Source organism: Salvia splendens, chromosome 9 (genome assembly GCF_004379255.2).
Source record: "Salvia splendens isolate huo1 chromosome 9, SspV2, whole genome shotgun sequence".
Taxonomy (NCBI): domain Eukaryota; kingdom Viridiplantae; phylum Streptophyta; class Magnoliopsida; order Lamiales; family Lamiaceae; genus Salvia; species Salvia splendens.
The window spans coordinates 13,594,926-13,610,400 of NC_056040.1; the positions used below are offsets into that span (position 1 = coordinate 13,594,926).

General features: G+C 41.4%; 2 protein-coding genes across 2 annotated transcripts; one reads left to right on the forward strand and one right to left on the reverse strand.

The window, feature by feature from the left end:
* The first annotated feature begins 2,335 nt into the window (after positions 1–2,335).
* On the forward strand, positions 2,336–6,058 carry LOC121747186 (probable GMP synthase [glutamine-hydrolyzing]). The gene is made up of 5 exons (XM_042141185.1): positions 2,336–3,284; positions 4,753–4,810; positions 4,901–4,984; positions 5,096–5,237; positions 5,536–6,058. The coding sequence occupies exons 1-5, from the start codon at positions 2,744–2,746 to the stop codon at positions 5,893–5,895; spliced, it is 1,185 nt and encodes a 394-aa protein (XP_041997119.1). The 5' UTR covers positions 2,336–2,743; the 3' UTR covers positions 5,896–6,058.
* An 863-nt stretch (positions 6,059–6,921) lies between these two features.
* On the reverse strand, positions 6,922–8,563 carry LOC121748597 (probable WRKY transcription factor 40). Its single transcript, XM_042143062.1, has 4 exons — positions 8,234–8,563; positions 7,819–8,157; positions 7,616–7,732; positions 6,922–7,519 (listed from the first exon to the last, which is right to left on the reverse strand). Exons 1-4 carry the CDS (start codon positions 8,381–8,383, stop codon positions 7,163–7,165), a joined length of 963 nt encoding a protein of 320 aa, XP_041998996.1. The 5' UTR covers positions 8,384–8,563; the 3' UTR covers positions 6,922–7,162.
* Between the last annotated feature and the right edge of the window lie 6,912 nt (positions 8,564–15,475).

Below are 15,475 nucleotides of genomic sequence, written 5' to 3' on the forward strand. Positions count from 1 at the left end.
CCGCCGCGACCCGACCCCGATCCACCAGACACGGATTGGCAGAGGGGGAGAGAGGAATCGGGGCGGCAGAGATCAGTTTTGACGCCGACGCTGGCGGTAGCGTCAATACCGCGATTAGGGTTTGGCGGTGATTATTCAATTCGTGGGCCGCAGCAGGCAACCCAACCTGGTGCATCTTCAGGGGCCAGATACACGGTCAAGGGCGACAGGGATCGGGGCAAGCAGCCATCAGCATGGGATAATCTTGTTCACAGACTCGATACTCGGTCCGGCAGACACATGTCGGCGTGGGACAACGCATGGGGCCGGTATGACGGATCTGCCTACTCCGACGACGATAGCAGAGAGGAGACAGGATTGTTAGATGAACTTCTCCCGCCCGCTGTGATCTCTCCGCTGTGCTGCCCATATATCAGTGGAGAGGAAGAAACATTGTTAGATGACGACGAGGAGGTTGATTCCATTGGGGAAGTGAAGAAGGTCATCGCATCTCTCGAGGCTGCTCGAATAACATATCACGATGTTGTGGAGAATTGTTTGAGTGAAAATTGCGGTGCTTATCTATGTGCATTAATTGGAAATAAAGTTTCACCGTCCTTTCCAATACATTGGAAGGAGATTGCCTTTATCTGTGGGGATCTGCTTGTTCGGGATCCTACACGTTTGAAGCCTAGATCAACATCTCTCGACACCGATGCGAGGTTAATCCCTCCGCGCAATGACACGTCATGTTTGAGCATTCTTGGATGTGCGAAAAAGCTTTTCGTTTTGGGATGGAATTTTGCCGACCATATTGGGTATCCTTTGTTGATTGATGATGGAGGTGATGAAGGGAGACGTTCAGCTGTTCGTTGTGCGTTTGATCCAGGAGGAGACGTCTCTCAACAATTTTTGGCTTTCAACTCTCATCGTTGCTTCGTGATTTCCACCTTGAGGACAAGGTGGATTTCAACCGTGGGGGAGTTGATACGAGTATATCTTCAGAAATATCTAACATATCTCTATTATTATATTATCATATCTTTTCCATATCGTTATTATCTTGTTCACCAAGTTAGGTTATTCATAGGAGTATTATAAATATGACTATTGTCATTCTCATTATTCAATCAATGAAATAAGAGAATTCACGCTATTTTCCTTTCTTCTACAATCCAAAACCCTAGTTCTTATCGTTGTTGATCGTCGGGCAAAGATTCCTGCGACTTCACGGAGGAATTGATCCTAGTTCTTGTCGTGTGTGATCGACGGGCAAACGTTTCCGCGACCTCACGGAGGAATTTGTGCGAGGTTAAGGAGTACATTCTTAACCGTCACAATTCACGATCTTATTTTAGCTCACATAAACTCTAATAATCTACTATTTGAATTTAAATAAATATGTTAACTAAAATTCATTCATTCATATCTGGTAAAGTTGTTAAGTTTGTCTGTCAATTTCTCACCATTTAATACTTCTCTTGCCATGCTAAAATGGTCTATATGATTTCTTTAGAAACTCCTTTTTTATTGTTAATTTATTTGACTTATTATGACTGAAGATAACAGGATTGATCGTCAATAAATTAACACACACTAATTATGTACGTTATGTATTTTATATGATTAACATGAATGTTGCAATAATAACCCTATCTTTCGGTTATCTTAAAATAGTAAACTATCCAATATTTTTTTCGAAGAGTATCTTGTCGAAATGCAATATTAATCAAATAAAAAATATCAAGGTGAAGCAGCCACACCTTGGCAATGCCCGTCTAATGTCCTGAGATTAACCTAATTTGATGCGTTAATTTTGGAACAAATTGAAAGATAATAAAATGATTATAATATTTGAAAGAATTACAAAGTAGGTAAAAGTTAGTGGCGATCATCCTATTAAAAGCTCCATCTGTAGATTAACAATTGTCCTTATCAATTTCCAGAAAAACACATCACAAATTTACAATGTTGCAAATAGAAGCTGTGCATAAATACGATCTGCTATTAATTATTTATTCGCCGTTAGATATCGTATTTCATTTATAGAGTAGTAGTAGTAGTAGTAGTATTATTTTTGGTAAATAAAATTTATTCATATTTTATTAATATATAGTAATTCATATTCCACATATAAAAATATAATTTATATTTAACTAATTTTTCTACAGACTTTTCTTTAAAAGCTAGTATTTTTAAAATTCGAATTAAAGTCGGTTATTTATTAATGGAGGTAGAATGTAGTAGTGTTAAAAAGTCAAACTTAGGTTTACGTCCGACCTAATTAATGTTTGATCAAAATAGATATAATTAGTAAAAAGAATAATTAAAAGAAAAAGGCAGAGAAAAGAAAAGGGAACTCACTCACAGGCTGCCTTGTTGAGATGGCAAGCATTTAATGGTTAGTTTCTGTTCGCTTCTTTCATCACAAATGCACTCACCTACTATCTCTCTCTCTGTTTCACGCACACACTCGCTTCTCCTCTCTCTCTCTAGAATCATCCATCACTGCCACCCGCTGATCAACCGCCGCAGCAGTTTCTCCTCCCTTCCGGCCGACCCGCGCCGCCGCTCCAGCTCCACCACACTTCTCTGTAGCTAAATGTGCTCCCATCTCTCTCTCTATGCAGTGCTAATTGCTTCTCTTGTTTCCACTACAGCACAATGCGCCTCCTTAAAGCCCTAATTTAGTCTACGCTAAGCGAATTTCTTGAAATTTGATTTGCTTCTTGTGTCTATAAACCCTAACTGTTTGTGGCCGATAATGTCTGAGCCGCCGATGGTGAATTCGATCAATTTTACCGAATCTGAGGCTCGGCCGGTGCTTGGACCAGCAGGAAATAAAGCTAGATCTGTTGAATTGAGAAAACCAGCTGTGAAGCCGAAGAGTGTGGATACACAGAAGCCTCCGGCCACCGGCGAGGCGAAGGGGAACAGGTCTCCGGCGGCATTGAAGTCGCCGCGGATGATTGCGGATAAAATTCCGTCGCCTGTGGGATCCAGGAAGAATGTAGGTGGTGCTGCGTCGATTCTGAGGCAGCGCCAGCAGAACTTGTCGATGAATGCTTCGTGTTCTTCGGATGCTTCTACGGAGTCCTCTCATAGCAGGGCGTCGACGGGGAGGGTTTTCCGACGAACTGCAAATTCTGCACCAACTATAAAGAGGAAGACGCAATGCGGCTCGAGAGGGGAGAGATTTGAGATGGTGGAAGGATATGTGAGAAGTGTTGGGAGTGAGAGTGATGATGCATCATTGGATGGTTCTTTGGTTAAAAAAAGGTGTGCTTGGGTAACTTCAAACACTGGTACGTTACTTCATTGAGTAGTAAAGATTGGTAGATAGAATCATACTACACATTAAATGCTCATTTTTTGTGATTACTGTTGATGTTCGGATTTCTATGCTTGGAGTGAATGGTACTTACGGTATTTGGTTAATTATGTTTGAATTTTACCAATTTGTTTGGATGCCATAAGTTTATGGATTGGAATAGGAAATGCATTTGAATTCGATTTGTAGACATTGGAATTCATAGTCTGTTTTGAGCACTAGATGATGACAAATTGACAATCCTTCATTTGCTTTTATTTACTTTGAGATGGATGTCAGAGTGGGAACTGCTATGCGGTGCGCCAAAGCCTATATAACATTACTACACCTTTACTAGGTGATTTAACATTTGTGTATAATCATCAATTTCCGAGACAATGCAGTATTTGAGGAGAACAAACATTGGGGGGGGATACTTTAACCACAGATAATTTCCAGATTAAAATGTATAAACGTGCCTCATACTATAGTGGATATGATTTGTTTATGATAAGAGAGACATTATTTGTTGCTCGGCTTAATGCATTCATACATTAATATTACACGGATAAAAGATCTCCGGAGGCCAACTTAAAGTGGTGTTTCTCTGGAGATCTTTTATTTTTGCATTTCCCTGTCTAGGATGACTCCTCGCATTGCTTTTTCTAAATGTGTGTCACTGACTAGGTGTCATTTAGACTGGTTTCAGTGAATATTTGTGACTGATTAGGTGGCATTTGAACTATCATATTCATGGCTACCAAGAGGCAACATGTTAGAGAAAGAGAGATCCATGTAGGCTTATGAAGAAGATGTCCAAGGAGAACTTTATACAATTCTGGAACTTTCTGATTGGTTGAGTATCCATCCCTCTGGACTAACGATTACTCCTGTTTGTCTGTTTAATTAACATGGAAAACTAGGGAATTAACTAAGAAAATTGGGCCTTAGCGTTATACATTGTGGTTTCTTAATACCAAAGAATGTGATGCCAATACTCTTCTCACAATCTTGTGTACACTTATCTTTATCTAAAATCCAGTGCCTCTAAAGAGAAACAAACCATTACACTAGTCACCTGGGCCTGTAATTGTTCTATAGCACACATTTCGTTCTTGTACTGGACTTCTTAATGATTTTGGGACATTTTTATAGAGTATTTCTCTTCTTATGTCCTGATATGTTTTTCACTCCTCTCATTGACTTCTGGTCGTCATAACAAATTAATCCAATCCTGTGAAACATTGTTGCAACCAATTGGTCCAAGTATCTTGACTCCAGCTGTTTCTTGTTTCCTTAATATGACAAATTTTAAATTTCTTGCTGAATGCTGACATATGGTTTTGTTATCTGCCCCCCTTGTATGTTGCTGATTGCCTGCCCATTTATTGTAGCATCTAATCTGAACATGCCTGTGATTGTGCTTTGTTATTCCCTCTACTGACGGATTTCTTTTCCACAAGATTCACTGTATGCTGCTTTTCATGATGAGGAATGGGGTCTTCCAGAGCACGATGACAAGTACATATCTCCTCCTTCTCAGTTGACATGATGTATTTGAAAAGTTAAATATAGTAGGCAACTAGTTTGTTCATTCGTCCCATTTTGCAGGAAACTCTTTGAACTGCTTAGCTTTTCCACAGCATTGGCTGAAATAACATGGCCTGTTATTCTCTGCAAAAGGCATATATTCAGGTAACATAACTGCTGCTGTAGTATTGTTAGGTGAAAAAAAGTTATTATGACAGATATGAAGTAAGCTCTAGATTTATGAGGATGCTAATTTGTTGTGCAAGTTTTTGACAGAGATGTCTTCGTGAACTTTGATCCAATAGCTGTGTCAAAATTAAATGAGAAGAAAATCGCTGCACCAGGAGGTCCTGCCAGCTCTCTTCTGTCTGAAATGAAGCTGCGAGCTATAATTGAAAATGCACGTCAGTTTTGTAAGGTATGCACTGAGACCTTGCTTTATTGACTTTTCTATCTCTTGTGGCTCGATGAGCTTTCTGGTTGCATTCATAAAATCATAATTGTATTCGATTTACTATATATTACTATCATTATCCCAGTTTCAAGAAGAGATTGTATAGCTGCTAGTAGCACTTGAGTATTTTTGTCCACATAGAAGGACTCTGTATCAGGAAGTGAAGCTTGACTAACCCAGAAAGAGAACTCTGACATGTTAAGAAGCATAGGAAGAACAATTGAAAATTGTACTGATCATTACTCTCATGCTTGTTGTGCAGATAATTGATGAAGTGGGGTCTTTCGACAAGTACATCTGGGGTTTTGTGAACCACAAACCTACTGTTAGTAATTTTCGTTATCCTCGTCAAGTTCCAATTAAGACATCGAAAGCAGATACCATAAGCAAGGACCTTGTGAGAAGAGGATTCCGTGGAGTTGGACCTACAGTCGTCTACTCGTTTATGCAAGTTGCTGGGATCACAAACGACCATCTCACCAGTTGTTTCAGATATGACGACTGCATACATGCAGTTGATTTGAAAGAGACAAACGAGGTTACATGCAAGAATGAAGAGAATGTAGCTGACGATCTTGTTCAATTTGAATTGTCCAGAGACATCGATGCTTTGAATCTGTAATCTGTCATATGAAGGGTTTAGTTTCCCAAAATTGGATCGGCTATTGCAGAGAGATTTATGTACAAATCTTGATAAATTATTTTGTTCTTTTCTTGTAGATTGCATTATAGCACTACATGTATGTATATGCAGGAGAATAAACCTCTCCTGCTTCTTGCTTCAATCAGCTTGACAAATTATGAAGCGTATAATGTGTGCGTGTGTGTGTGAGAGAGAGACCCTTCCTTCAGTCTCCTTTACATAAACCCACCACCACCACCATCGCCGCCACCATCACAGATTTATTTCGAGAGATGGAGGCTCTAGGGTTTGGACTTAGTGGGTTGAAGCTTTGGTTTTACTAAAAGACTTACACAGGGATATGTGAAGTTGTTTAGGCTTGCACTGCTTTGAACATAACTCTTAGAATCATATAATATTCATACAATTAAACTATATATTTTAAAATTTATACTTTGAAAATTCCACAATTTTGTTTCTTGTGTCCCTAAACATTCATTTAGAATTTAATCATTGAATTATGTTTAAACAGTATCATCAGACTTTTGTTTTGAAAAGTCATTCAGTTCAATTATTTGTTGTTCTTACTGTTGCAACTATTCTAATTGGACTCCATCAAATATGACTGCAAAGTTTAAGGTCTCATTTGAACAAAACAAAAGTTAAATCACTCAGTTTTATAGTTAGTTATTTTTAGTATTCATGATTGCACTCAATTATAGCATGAACCGTAAAGTTTTAAGGTTTCAATACAAGTTAAAAAAAAAGTAGATTGCATACTCTCCCAAACTAACAAAAAGTTCGAATATGTTCAAGAATCTATCTATGCATAAGATTCCCATTTCAATACGCAAATACATTTCTTGCCCCTAATGACGAATTTATTATTCTTTGTATCTTCTTCTATTTAGAAATAACACTCAAACCACTGAGATTGAATTGGATATGCATCGACAAAATGCATCAAGCAGAATAAGCAGAGAATTTCCCACACAGAATCTTTGCCTTAAACAACTAACCATCAAATATCTCAAACCCCAAAAATAAATTTATTCACAGCTTTCAAAATCTAATCTAAACAACTTTTCATCAAAAAAATCCTTTGAAGAATCTCTTTCCCCTTGCAACAATGCCACCCGGAACAACAAATCACAAATTGCCTTAACTCTGTCTCTGTGTATAAAGATGAAGTTTGAGGTTGTTTCAAGTTCGATTTGGAACTTGAATCTACACAACACTCATTTCACTATCCCTACCATTTCTCCATCTAATTATTGGACTGAAGAAACTTCCCCGAAATAGCCGCTGCAAGAGCCGCTTTGAAGTTGGGATCTTTAGTTAAGGTAGAAGCCATTTGCTCAACAAGGAACTGCTGCATCTCCGGCGAACCAAGCGTGCCTCTCCCGTTTGTCGATTCTTGTTGGACGGCCTTCGGCTTAGTGAGATCAAGGGTGACGGTGGCAGGAGTCGAGCTAACAGAAGTCGAACATGGCACGGTGCCTAAGTTATTCGAGTTCTTGTTTGAGGCAGAGGTGTTGGACTCAACCTTTGATGGCTGAGGATGGTTGTGCTCCCCTTCATAAGTTGCAACCAAGATTGATTGATCTTCCACACTTCTTTGAACCTGATGAATCCCACATCAACAAACATTTAGTTATAGAGAAATAATTATCAAACAGTAGTAGTATCACATTGATTTAAAGATATAAATCAAACCAACCTTCTTTTTGACAGGGCAGGTTGGAGCAAAAGAGCATTTGAAGTAGGCTCTTGGGCAAGGGTTGTCCCTAGTCACCTTCTGCCCATATTTCCTCCATTGATATCCATCCTTCACTATCTGTAAACACACACAATACACACTCATTAGTCAAAGAAACACACAATATTGTTTCTAATATACTACCAATTGAGAAGGGGACTTACAAGGCTTGTATCGGATGCTTCTGTTCGCACACAAACGCTCGAAATCTTGGCCTTGATGTGCTCTTCTCTTAGCTTCTTCGACGACTCCTCATCGCTGGAGCTGCTCTCGGATGCACCAACGTTCAACACATCAATGTTGTTGTTGTTGCTGCTCTCTGCCTTCCTCTTTCTTGATGCTGCGTTGCTGTTTTCCACTCCACCATTCATCATGTTCTTGCTTGTCTGCTCCACCAACTGGTTCCTCAGCTCTGTGTAATTCTCACACATCACTGTCAGCAATTCAGTCAGCTTCTTGTTTTCAGCACTCACCCTATTCAGCTCCTCAATCAAAGCACCCTTCTGCAACACCAAAACCTTAGATTAGATACATCAAATAAATCAACAAAGACTCTTCTGCTATACTAATAATACTCACTTCTTCCTTGACATTCACACCATTTCTTCCCAAGCCAATGAAGCTGCTCTCAAGCACTTGTTGTTTCACTTGCGGCGGCGACTCATCGATGAATCTCAGAGGCTTGGAATTCAGATCCAATGAGCTGTTGAGCAGGCTAGTGAACTCCATAAAATTTTCAGACAAGTTTTTGATATTCTTTGCAGTTGAAGAGATTGATATTGTTGAAGCTGTTTGTTGATGAAATGATGGTTTGTGCAGCAGTTGCCAATGAAGAGAAGGGGTGTGGGGGGTTTTTATAGGGAGAGAGAGAGGAGGAGACAAGTTGTAGGAAGGAAGATAAGGAGGAAGATGGAGTGAGAGATAAAATAATGGTCCCTTTGAGAGCTGTCTCTTGACATAATATGGTCAGATTCTAGACACCTTTTTTTGTACATTTATATTTTAATTGCAGTGTTGGAGTTGGCAAGAAAATAACACCTAGCTCGGTTTAGTAGAAAATTTGTCACACGCTTACATAATTTCGTATTTATATACGAGTGTATTTGCATATGTGGGTATTTGATGAATTAGTTTATTCAGGCTTTATCCTGGACACAAAGAGAAGAAGCTTCGTGCATAGCTTAATTAGGGTTTTTTTTATTAGTTACAATTAATTAATTAATTAATAGATTTTCGTGGCTGAGAATTTTATTGGGGTGTCCGACAGATAAAACGAATTCAAAGAAATACAGTAAAAATCAGTTGGAAGGTTACTTTTAGAGTGAGGGGCGATTTTCTCTAATTAATAGGAAAATAAATAATGCGTTTCGACTAATTTTGATTAAATATAAACACGAAGTCAAATACAGTATTTATTTATTTTAGTAATTACCTACTCCACATTATCGTGCCGGACGGATTCTTCGTACTGTAAATCTTATTTAATAAATTTAAATACTAGTAATTTAAGAAGATAATCGGTGACACGCAGCATAACACACAAATTAAAAGTTGGTTAAAAAGAGAGAAGGAAAGTGGAAAGAGAAAAGTAGGAGAAAACATGAAAATCATATGGATATAAAATAATTTGATTGGAGGTCAAAGTCAAGCCCACCTTTGGGAAGAAGAACAGAACGTACGTACCTTAATTTATATCATTCTTATTAGTCATTACAAATCTCAACTTGACCAGTCTCTCTCCTTAGAGCATCTCCAATGCTGGCGGACGTCAAATAGCCGTCAAATAGCCTTCACACTGCCACATCATCAGCACTACAATTCTCCTGCCACATCAGCTTGCCACATCAACTGGACATCAAATAGCCATCAAATAGCCTTCACACTACCTATCCACATCACTAATAACAATTATATAATTTAATTTACAATTGTATCAACATACATAATTTAATTTACGAGACAAATACGGAAAATTCGAATAATAATATTAAAATTTAAAAAGTACATTACTTTTAAAAAAAAGTACAACAATTTAAAAAAATTACAAAAAGTAAAAAGTACATTAATTTAAAAAAGTAAAACAAAATCACTCATCGCCGCCGTCCTCGTCTCCGTCGTCGCCCAACGCTTCTTCACTGCCGTCGCCGCCGCCTCCGTCGCCACCTACGCCGCGGCTATTCCCGCCGGTGTCCCTCCTCATCGCCTCCAGTTCTTCACGCTGGCTCTGGAGCAATACGCGAAGAAAATCCTTCACCTCGGGGTCCACCGCCGCTTGGAAGTCGGCTAAGGTCTTCACCATTTGAGCGCGCGTTTGTTGGCGCGCGAAGAATTTGAGCTCCTCGGTAGACCTGCCGAGGGGGGATGCCGAATGGACATCCTTGGAACTCGGTGTGCCCCCCCTCGCAACCTGCTGCGCCCGCCTTTGCCCAACCGGGCGAGGTCGGCGACCGAACGACCGAGGAGTCGGGACCTCCTGGGCCGTCTCGGGGAGGTCTGACGAACCACCGCTGCTGCCGCTATAATCTCCGGTATAGTTCAGTCTCTGCCTCTTCGGCCAGCCAGCGTCGACGCCTGCCCGGAATTTCTCCGACTCGTTGAGCACAACGTAGCAGTTCCAGTAGGTGAACTCATAGTACTTCTTATCCGGATCGGGGTAGGCTCTTTCCGCAATCCTCCTGCAGTCTTCCTCTGTTTGGCCACTGGTCTGCATGCGGAGGGCGTTGGCGTACAAACCCGAAAATCGAGAGACGCCAGCCCTGATTCGGTCCCAGCACTTCCGGACCTCCTCCCCGGTGCACGGTCTCCCTTCAGGGCAAAATGCCCTGTAGGCTGCAGCTATCTTCGCCCACAAGTTGACGATCCTCTGGTTGTTTGAAACGAGAGGATCGTCGCAAACACTCACCCACGCCTTGGCAACCGCAACGTTCTCCGCGTCCGTCCACTTCCTCCGGCCCCGGATTTCGGCGCGGGGCTGCGACGACTCGCCGACCTTCTTCGCCTTGCCCTTCTTCTTACCCCGCCCTACTCCCTGGCTTTGAATGAGAGTTTCAGAAACGTCGTTAATATCAAAACCCAAGTCCGCTAAGGAGAAGGTCTCCGAATACTGTGCATCCGTTGGGGTCGATGTGTGCGAAGAACCGGTGGAAAAATCAAAAGTCGGCCGATAGGCGTTGTCCCCCCCGTGCGTCGCCTGCGACTGTGGAATCATATGTTGCGCCGGTGGCATCATCTGCTGCGCCGGTGGCTGCATGCCGGGTGCCCACCCCGGCATCATCTGCATAGGGGGCTGCATGCCGGGTGCCCACCCCGGAATCATCTGCTGCCACGGTACACGTTGTAGTACCCGCTCATTGGAGGCCAACCACCTCCCCCAGGAGCCGGGGAAGTATGGGACCCTGCCCCGGGAGTCGGGGGCGTCTGAGACCCTACACCGGGAGCCGGGGGAGTCTGAGACCATCCCCCGGGATTAACTGGAGTACCTTCGTAGTTGTTCTCCATTGCTCGTTATTGATCTTGTACAGAAAGTAAGGTAGAGAGAGAGTACTCGTTAAAACAAGTGGTGCGAATGAAAATGAGGTTCAACGCGCGTATATATTGTGTTTTGCGAAAAAAAAAAAAAAAAATATTTAAATCCGACGCCGGTTTGGCGCCGATCCGGGAGCCACAATGGCGCCCGTGAGGATCGGCGTGGGAACCGGCGTCAGCGCGGGAATCGGCATGGCGACGCCGATTTTGACGCCGATTTCGCCCACGCCGGTTCCTATGGTTCGGCGTCAAACCGGCGTGGGCGAAAAATCGGCGCTCCGGTGGTGACGCCGACCATTGGAGATGCTCTTATCTTCATTTTTACACACACACAACACGTATTATACACATACCATGTGTGTGTTTTTTTTACTATATACTTATAAACTCTGATTAATTTCTTTTCATTTTTCTTGCTCTCACTGCTGCAAATATACTACTACTCCGTACTTGTTAACTTCATACTCTGTATAATACATTTCCTATAATATTAAATATATAATAATAGTAGAACTATACTACACTACATAAGATATACTAGATTTTTTTTTGGCATTGAACTGGAAAGTAGCAATTTTTCTCTTTTCGAAATACTATGGGTATATATTCTCTAGAGTAGTTTATAGGGATTAGGGGTTGGGGTTACGGCTTATTACCGATTAATTAATGAATATAAAAAATATTAATTTAATTTATGGATATTGACATCTAATACCGTGAATTTTTTAAAAAAATATTCCTAGCAATTTTAAACTTGATATATAATATTACAAACTTATATTTGTAGGGATCAGATCACTTATGATCACTAATTATCGGGACCTCTTTTGATTTCGTATCACCGCTGAGATGGCCAATCTCAGCAAGAACAAGCCAGTTACAAACCCAAGTATTACACTAACACAAACTTGAGACAAATACAAGATTTACAGAAAACCCTAATCTATTGCCGAGTCTCAACCGACTGCAATAGCATCGGATTATTCCTCTGAAATCACCTGCACAACCAGTACACAAGTTAGTAACACAAGGTAAAGGATCCTCTCGGATCTAAGCAACTAAACTGACAACAAATGAAATATTGGAACACAAGGATCAGAGAGTGGCTCAGGTCCCACACACGACTTCACTGGGCCAAGGACCTCCTCTATCTTATCCAACAAGTCACAAGAGAGCACCGTGAAACAATCGGACCCCGAGCTAGGGTTTCCCGATTACTACAACACGATAAACCGCCCCACGCGTTCAAAGACTCACAACCACAGTCTCAAGCCTCAAGAACACTCAAAACCCACGGATCTATGAAATCAACCGAAGATCTCTCCAGAAAGAACCAGAAACGAACTCAATCGTTCGAATCTCACACAAATCTCCAGATCAACACAGGGGTTGAGAGATGACACTCGATCCTCACTAAAACAGAGAAATGAGCCACCGGAGAAGAAGATCAGAAGACATTACAAAGAGAGAGAGAAGAGAGTTTAGAGAGAAGCTGGAGCAAAGTCGAGAAGAGGGAGAGAGAGAGAGAGAGAGTACATGAACAGACTAAGGAGTCAAGGAGGCACCAGGGAGTGTATAGACTCCAAACAAACACACCTCAAATCCAACGGTCCAGCTTCATGATCCGCGTGGGAAGGCACACGTGGCAGCCATCGGGACAGCCATTTAAGTATTGGGCCAAATCCGGATTGGATCAATACACAATTGCAAACGGGCCATCAAAATAAACCAGCCCAGCTGATTTAATTTAGCAAAGCCCAAAACTGCAGTCCATCATTTCACATACTCCACCTAGGACTACTTTTGGTAAATAAAGGAGAGCCTTGGTCCACGTGTTGCTTCATCACAGCCTACAAGGTTAATTCGAGACACCAAAGAGCCAAGACTCATTAGTCAAGAAATTAACCAGGTTGCCTAACAAGACACCAAATGACAAGCCAATTAGTCAAGTAGGTTTTTCAATTGCCCTGTGATTGCAGTAGGCTAGAGCCTAGAGAATCAACAAGGTTTTCCCCCGGGACAAGCACATACATGCACATGTTAACCACAATCAAAATCCTATCTCTTAATGCAAGTGAGCAGTTTATAAGCAGGCAAACATTTGGTTCTCATATCAGCAGGGTTCTTTTCAGTATGCACTTTATGCAGCAAAATCTCTTGTTTTTCAACCACATCTCTAATGAAATGGAAATTAACATCTATATGCTTAGTTCGTGATATCACATGTCACTTTTAAAGTTCATGAAAGAAATAAAAAAAATTTGAAAAATTTTATGATATTAGTCGGCAATATCCTTTTAATTTATCATGGTGCAAAAAAATTATTGTGACTCACTGATGGTGGCTCTAAAATATGAACAGCTCTATAAAACTATAAGCAAGATGCAACAAAAAATTAGCAAAACTAATATTCCTTCAACCACATGAAAATTTAAACTATTTTCATTTTAGTTTGTCCTATAAAATTAGCCAATTTTTATTTTTAGGTACATTTTTCTCTATAATGAAGTAGACCCCATTCCCCATTAACATATCCCAATAACTTTGTATTTCTACCTCATTCCTACTTTATCTATTACGCATTAAAACTTGTGTCGTTCCAAATATGTTTATTTTTATGGGACAGATTCGTACATTATAAATCAGTATTGAGTCTAAATCTTGATTGTAAACTACAAATTAACATTAGAGGCATACTCCTACTATATAATTTGTTAGGGAGATTTACTGAAATATGAACAACCGGATATACTGAAAGGCGTGAACAACACTTTCAGATCAAATTAATTTGGTGGTTCTACCAATATTTGATCGGATACAATTCAGGTTTCGAAGATATTCGTATGTAGATTGTGTAATATATCTTTGAACCCAGAAATTGATCATAAAAAGAGACTGAAAACGAAGAGTCGCGTCTCTTCATTTCTTAACTGTTTTTAACTGTTTTCTTAACCCAGCCAGGGGCTCTGCCCCTTGGACCCCGCTATTCGGGGGCGCTGCCCCCGAACCCCCATCTAATCATAACGAATTCAAATAAGTGTACATTCTGCACTTTCAACTTATTTGATGTATCATTATGATCACGTTGATCAATTAAGTTAATCCAATTACACTAAAATATCCAACATAATTAACTTTATAGAAACCCCCATTAAAACTATTACTCTCCATCTCAAGTTTCTGACATCTCAACTCTTTGGCCAGTTGTAGCCCAAAAATATTCACCAAAGTTCAATCGACAAAATAGAACAGATCCTAATATAAGTTACAGTATCATTTAAAGTGGGACAAAGAGAATATAATATGTTTGATGCAGCAATACTTAGTCGTCAATGACGGGTGGCATCATCTCTTTTTATATTGGCATTATTTTAAGCTTATTTTCCACGTTGGATACATACATATTAAGAGCATCCACAATGGCGCCCGTCCCGGCGGACGTCCGACCGGCGTGCCGAAGTTCCGCGCGGGATTTCCGCCATTGTGCAGCGGTGATGCGGATACGGACGTCCGCTGCGGACACCGGAGTTCCGCGACGTCCTTGCGGACGTCCCGATTATTTATTTTTTCTTCGAAAATTCTATAAATACGGCTCGTTGAACTTCATTTCATTCGCACCACTTGTATTAACGAGTATCTCTCTCTCTAAATACTTTTCTTTCGAAGATAAATGGAGCACCAAGATAGTGATTCCTCCGCCACTAGCGAGTCACATGGACCGATCTTTCCCGTTGGCGGAAGTACCCCAATGTCCGCCACGATGTTCGGAATGGCGGGGATGATGCCCCAACCCCAAATGACGGCGGGGATGATGCACAGGTACTACAACATGTACCCGTCTTGGTATGAGATGATGCCCCAAATGCCCGGGGTGAGTTCCGGAATGACCCCAATGCCGGGGATGATGATGCCGAGGGTGATGCAGGGCTCGCCTGTCGCTGCGGGGGGAGTAGGCAGGGGGTCCCCCAATCACCGGTGGACAATGTCTATTGCCCCTATATGGATTTACTGTCGACGGACAACCCCCCGAGTACTCCTCTCGAGACTCAGTTCACTGGCATCGAGACGTTCTCGTTTGAGGAGTTGGGGCTATCTCCGATCTGGGATTTTCCCACAGACGCACCAACGGCGACATGGAGGAGAGGGAGGACAAGGAGAGGGAGGGGCAGGGGACGGGGCACTACCTCGCCTACGGCGGGGTACGATGGTGAGGCGGTGGCAGCTGAGGTGGGGGAGGGATCCAGCGGGAAAAAGAAGACCGTCTGGAGCACAGAGGAGTGCATCGCGCTTGCGAAG

What these genes read in the sequence shown, in the direction of transcription:
- LOC121747186 (XM_042141185.1), top strand. Translation starts at nt 2,744, where the DNA reads ATGTCTGAGCCGCCGATGGTGAATTCGATCAATTTTACCGAATCTGAG. An exon ending in TTGGGTAACTTCAAACACTG is followed by an intron (nt 3,285 to 4,752) that starts GTACGTTACTTC and finishes CTTTTCCACAAG; the next exon opens with ATTCACTGTATGCTGCTTTT. An exon ending in TGCAAAAGGCATATATTCAG is followed by an intron (nt 4,985 to 5,095) that starts GTAACATAACTG and finishes AGTTTTTGACAG; the next exon opens with AGATGTCTTCGTGAACTTTG.
- LOC121748597 (XM_042143062.1), bottom strand. Translation starts at nt 8,383, where the DNA reads ATGGAGTTCACTAGCCTGCTCAACAGCTCATTGGATCTGAATTCCAAG. An exon ending in GTGTGAATGTCAAGGAAGAA is followed by an intron (nt 8,158 to 8,233) that starts GTGAGTATTATT and finishes TTGGTGTTGCAG; the next exon opens with AAGGGTGCTTTGATTGAGGA. An exon ending in AAGCATCCGATACAAGCCTT is followed by an intron (nt 7,733 to 7,818) that starts GTAAGTCCCCTT and finishes GTGTGTTTACAG; the next exon opens with ATAGTGAAGGATGGATATCA.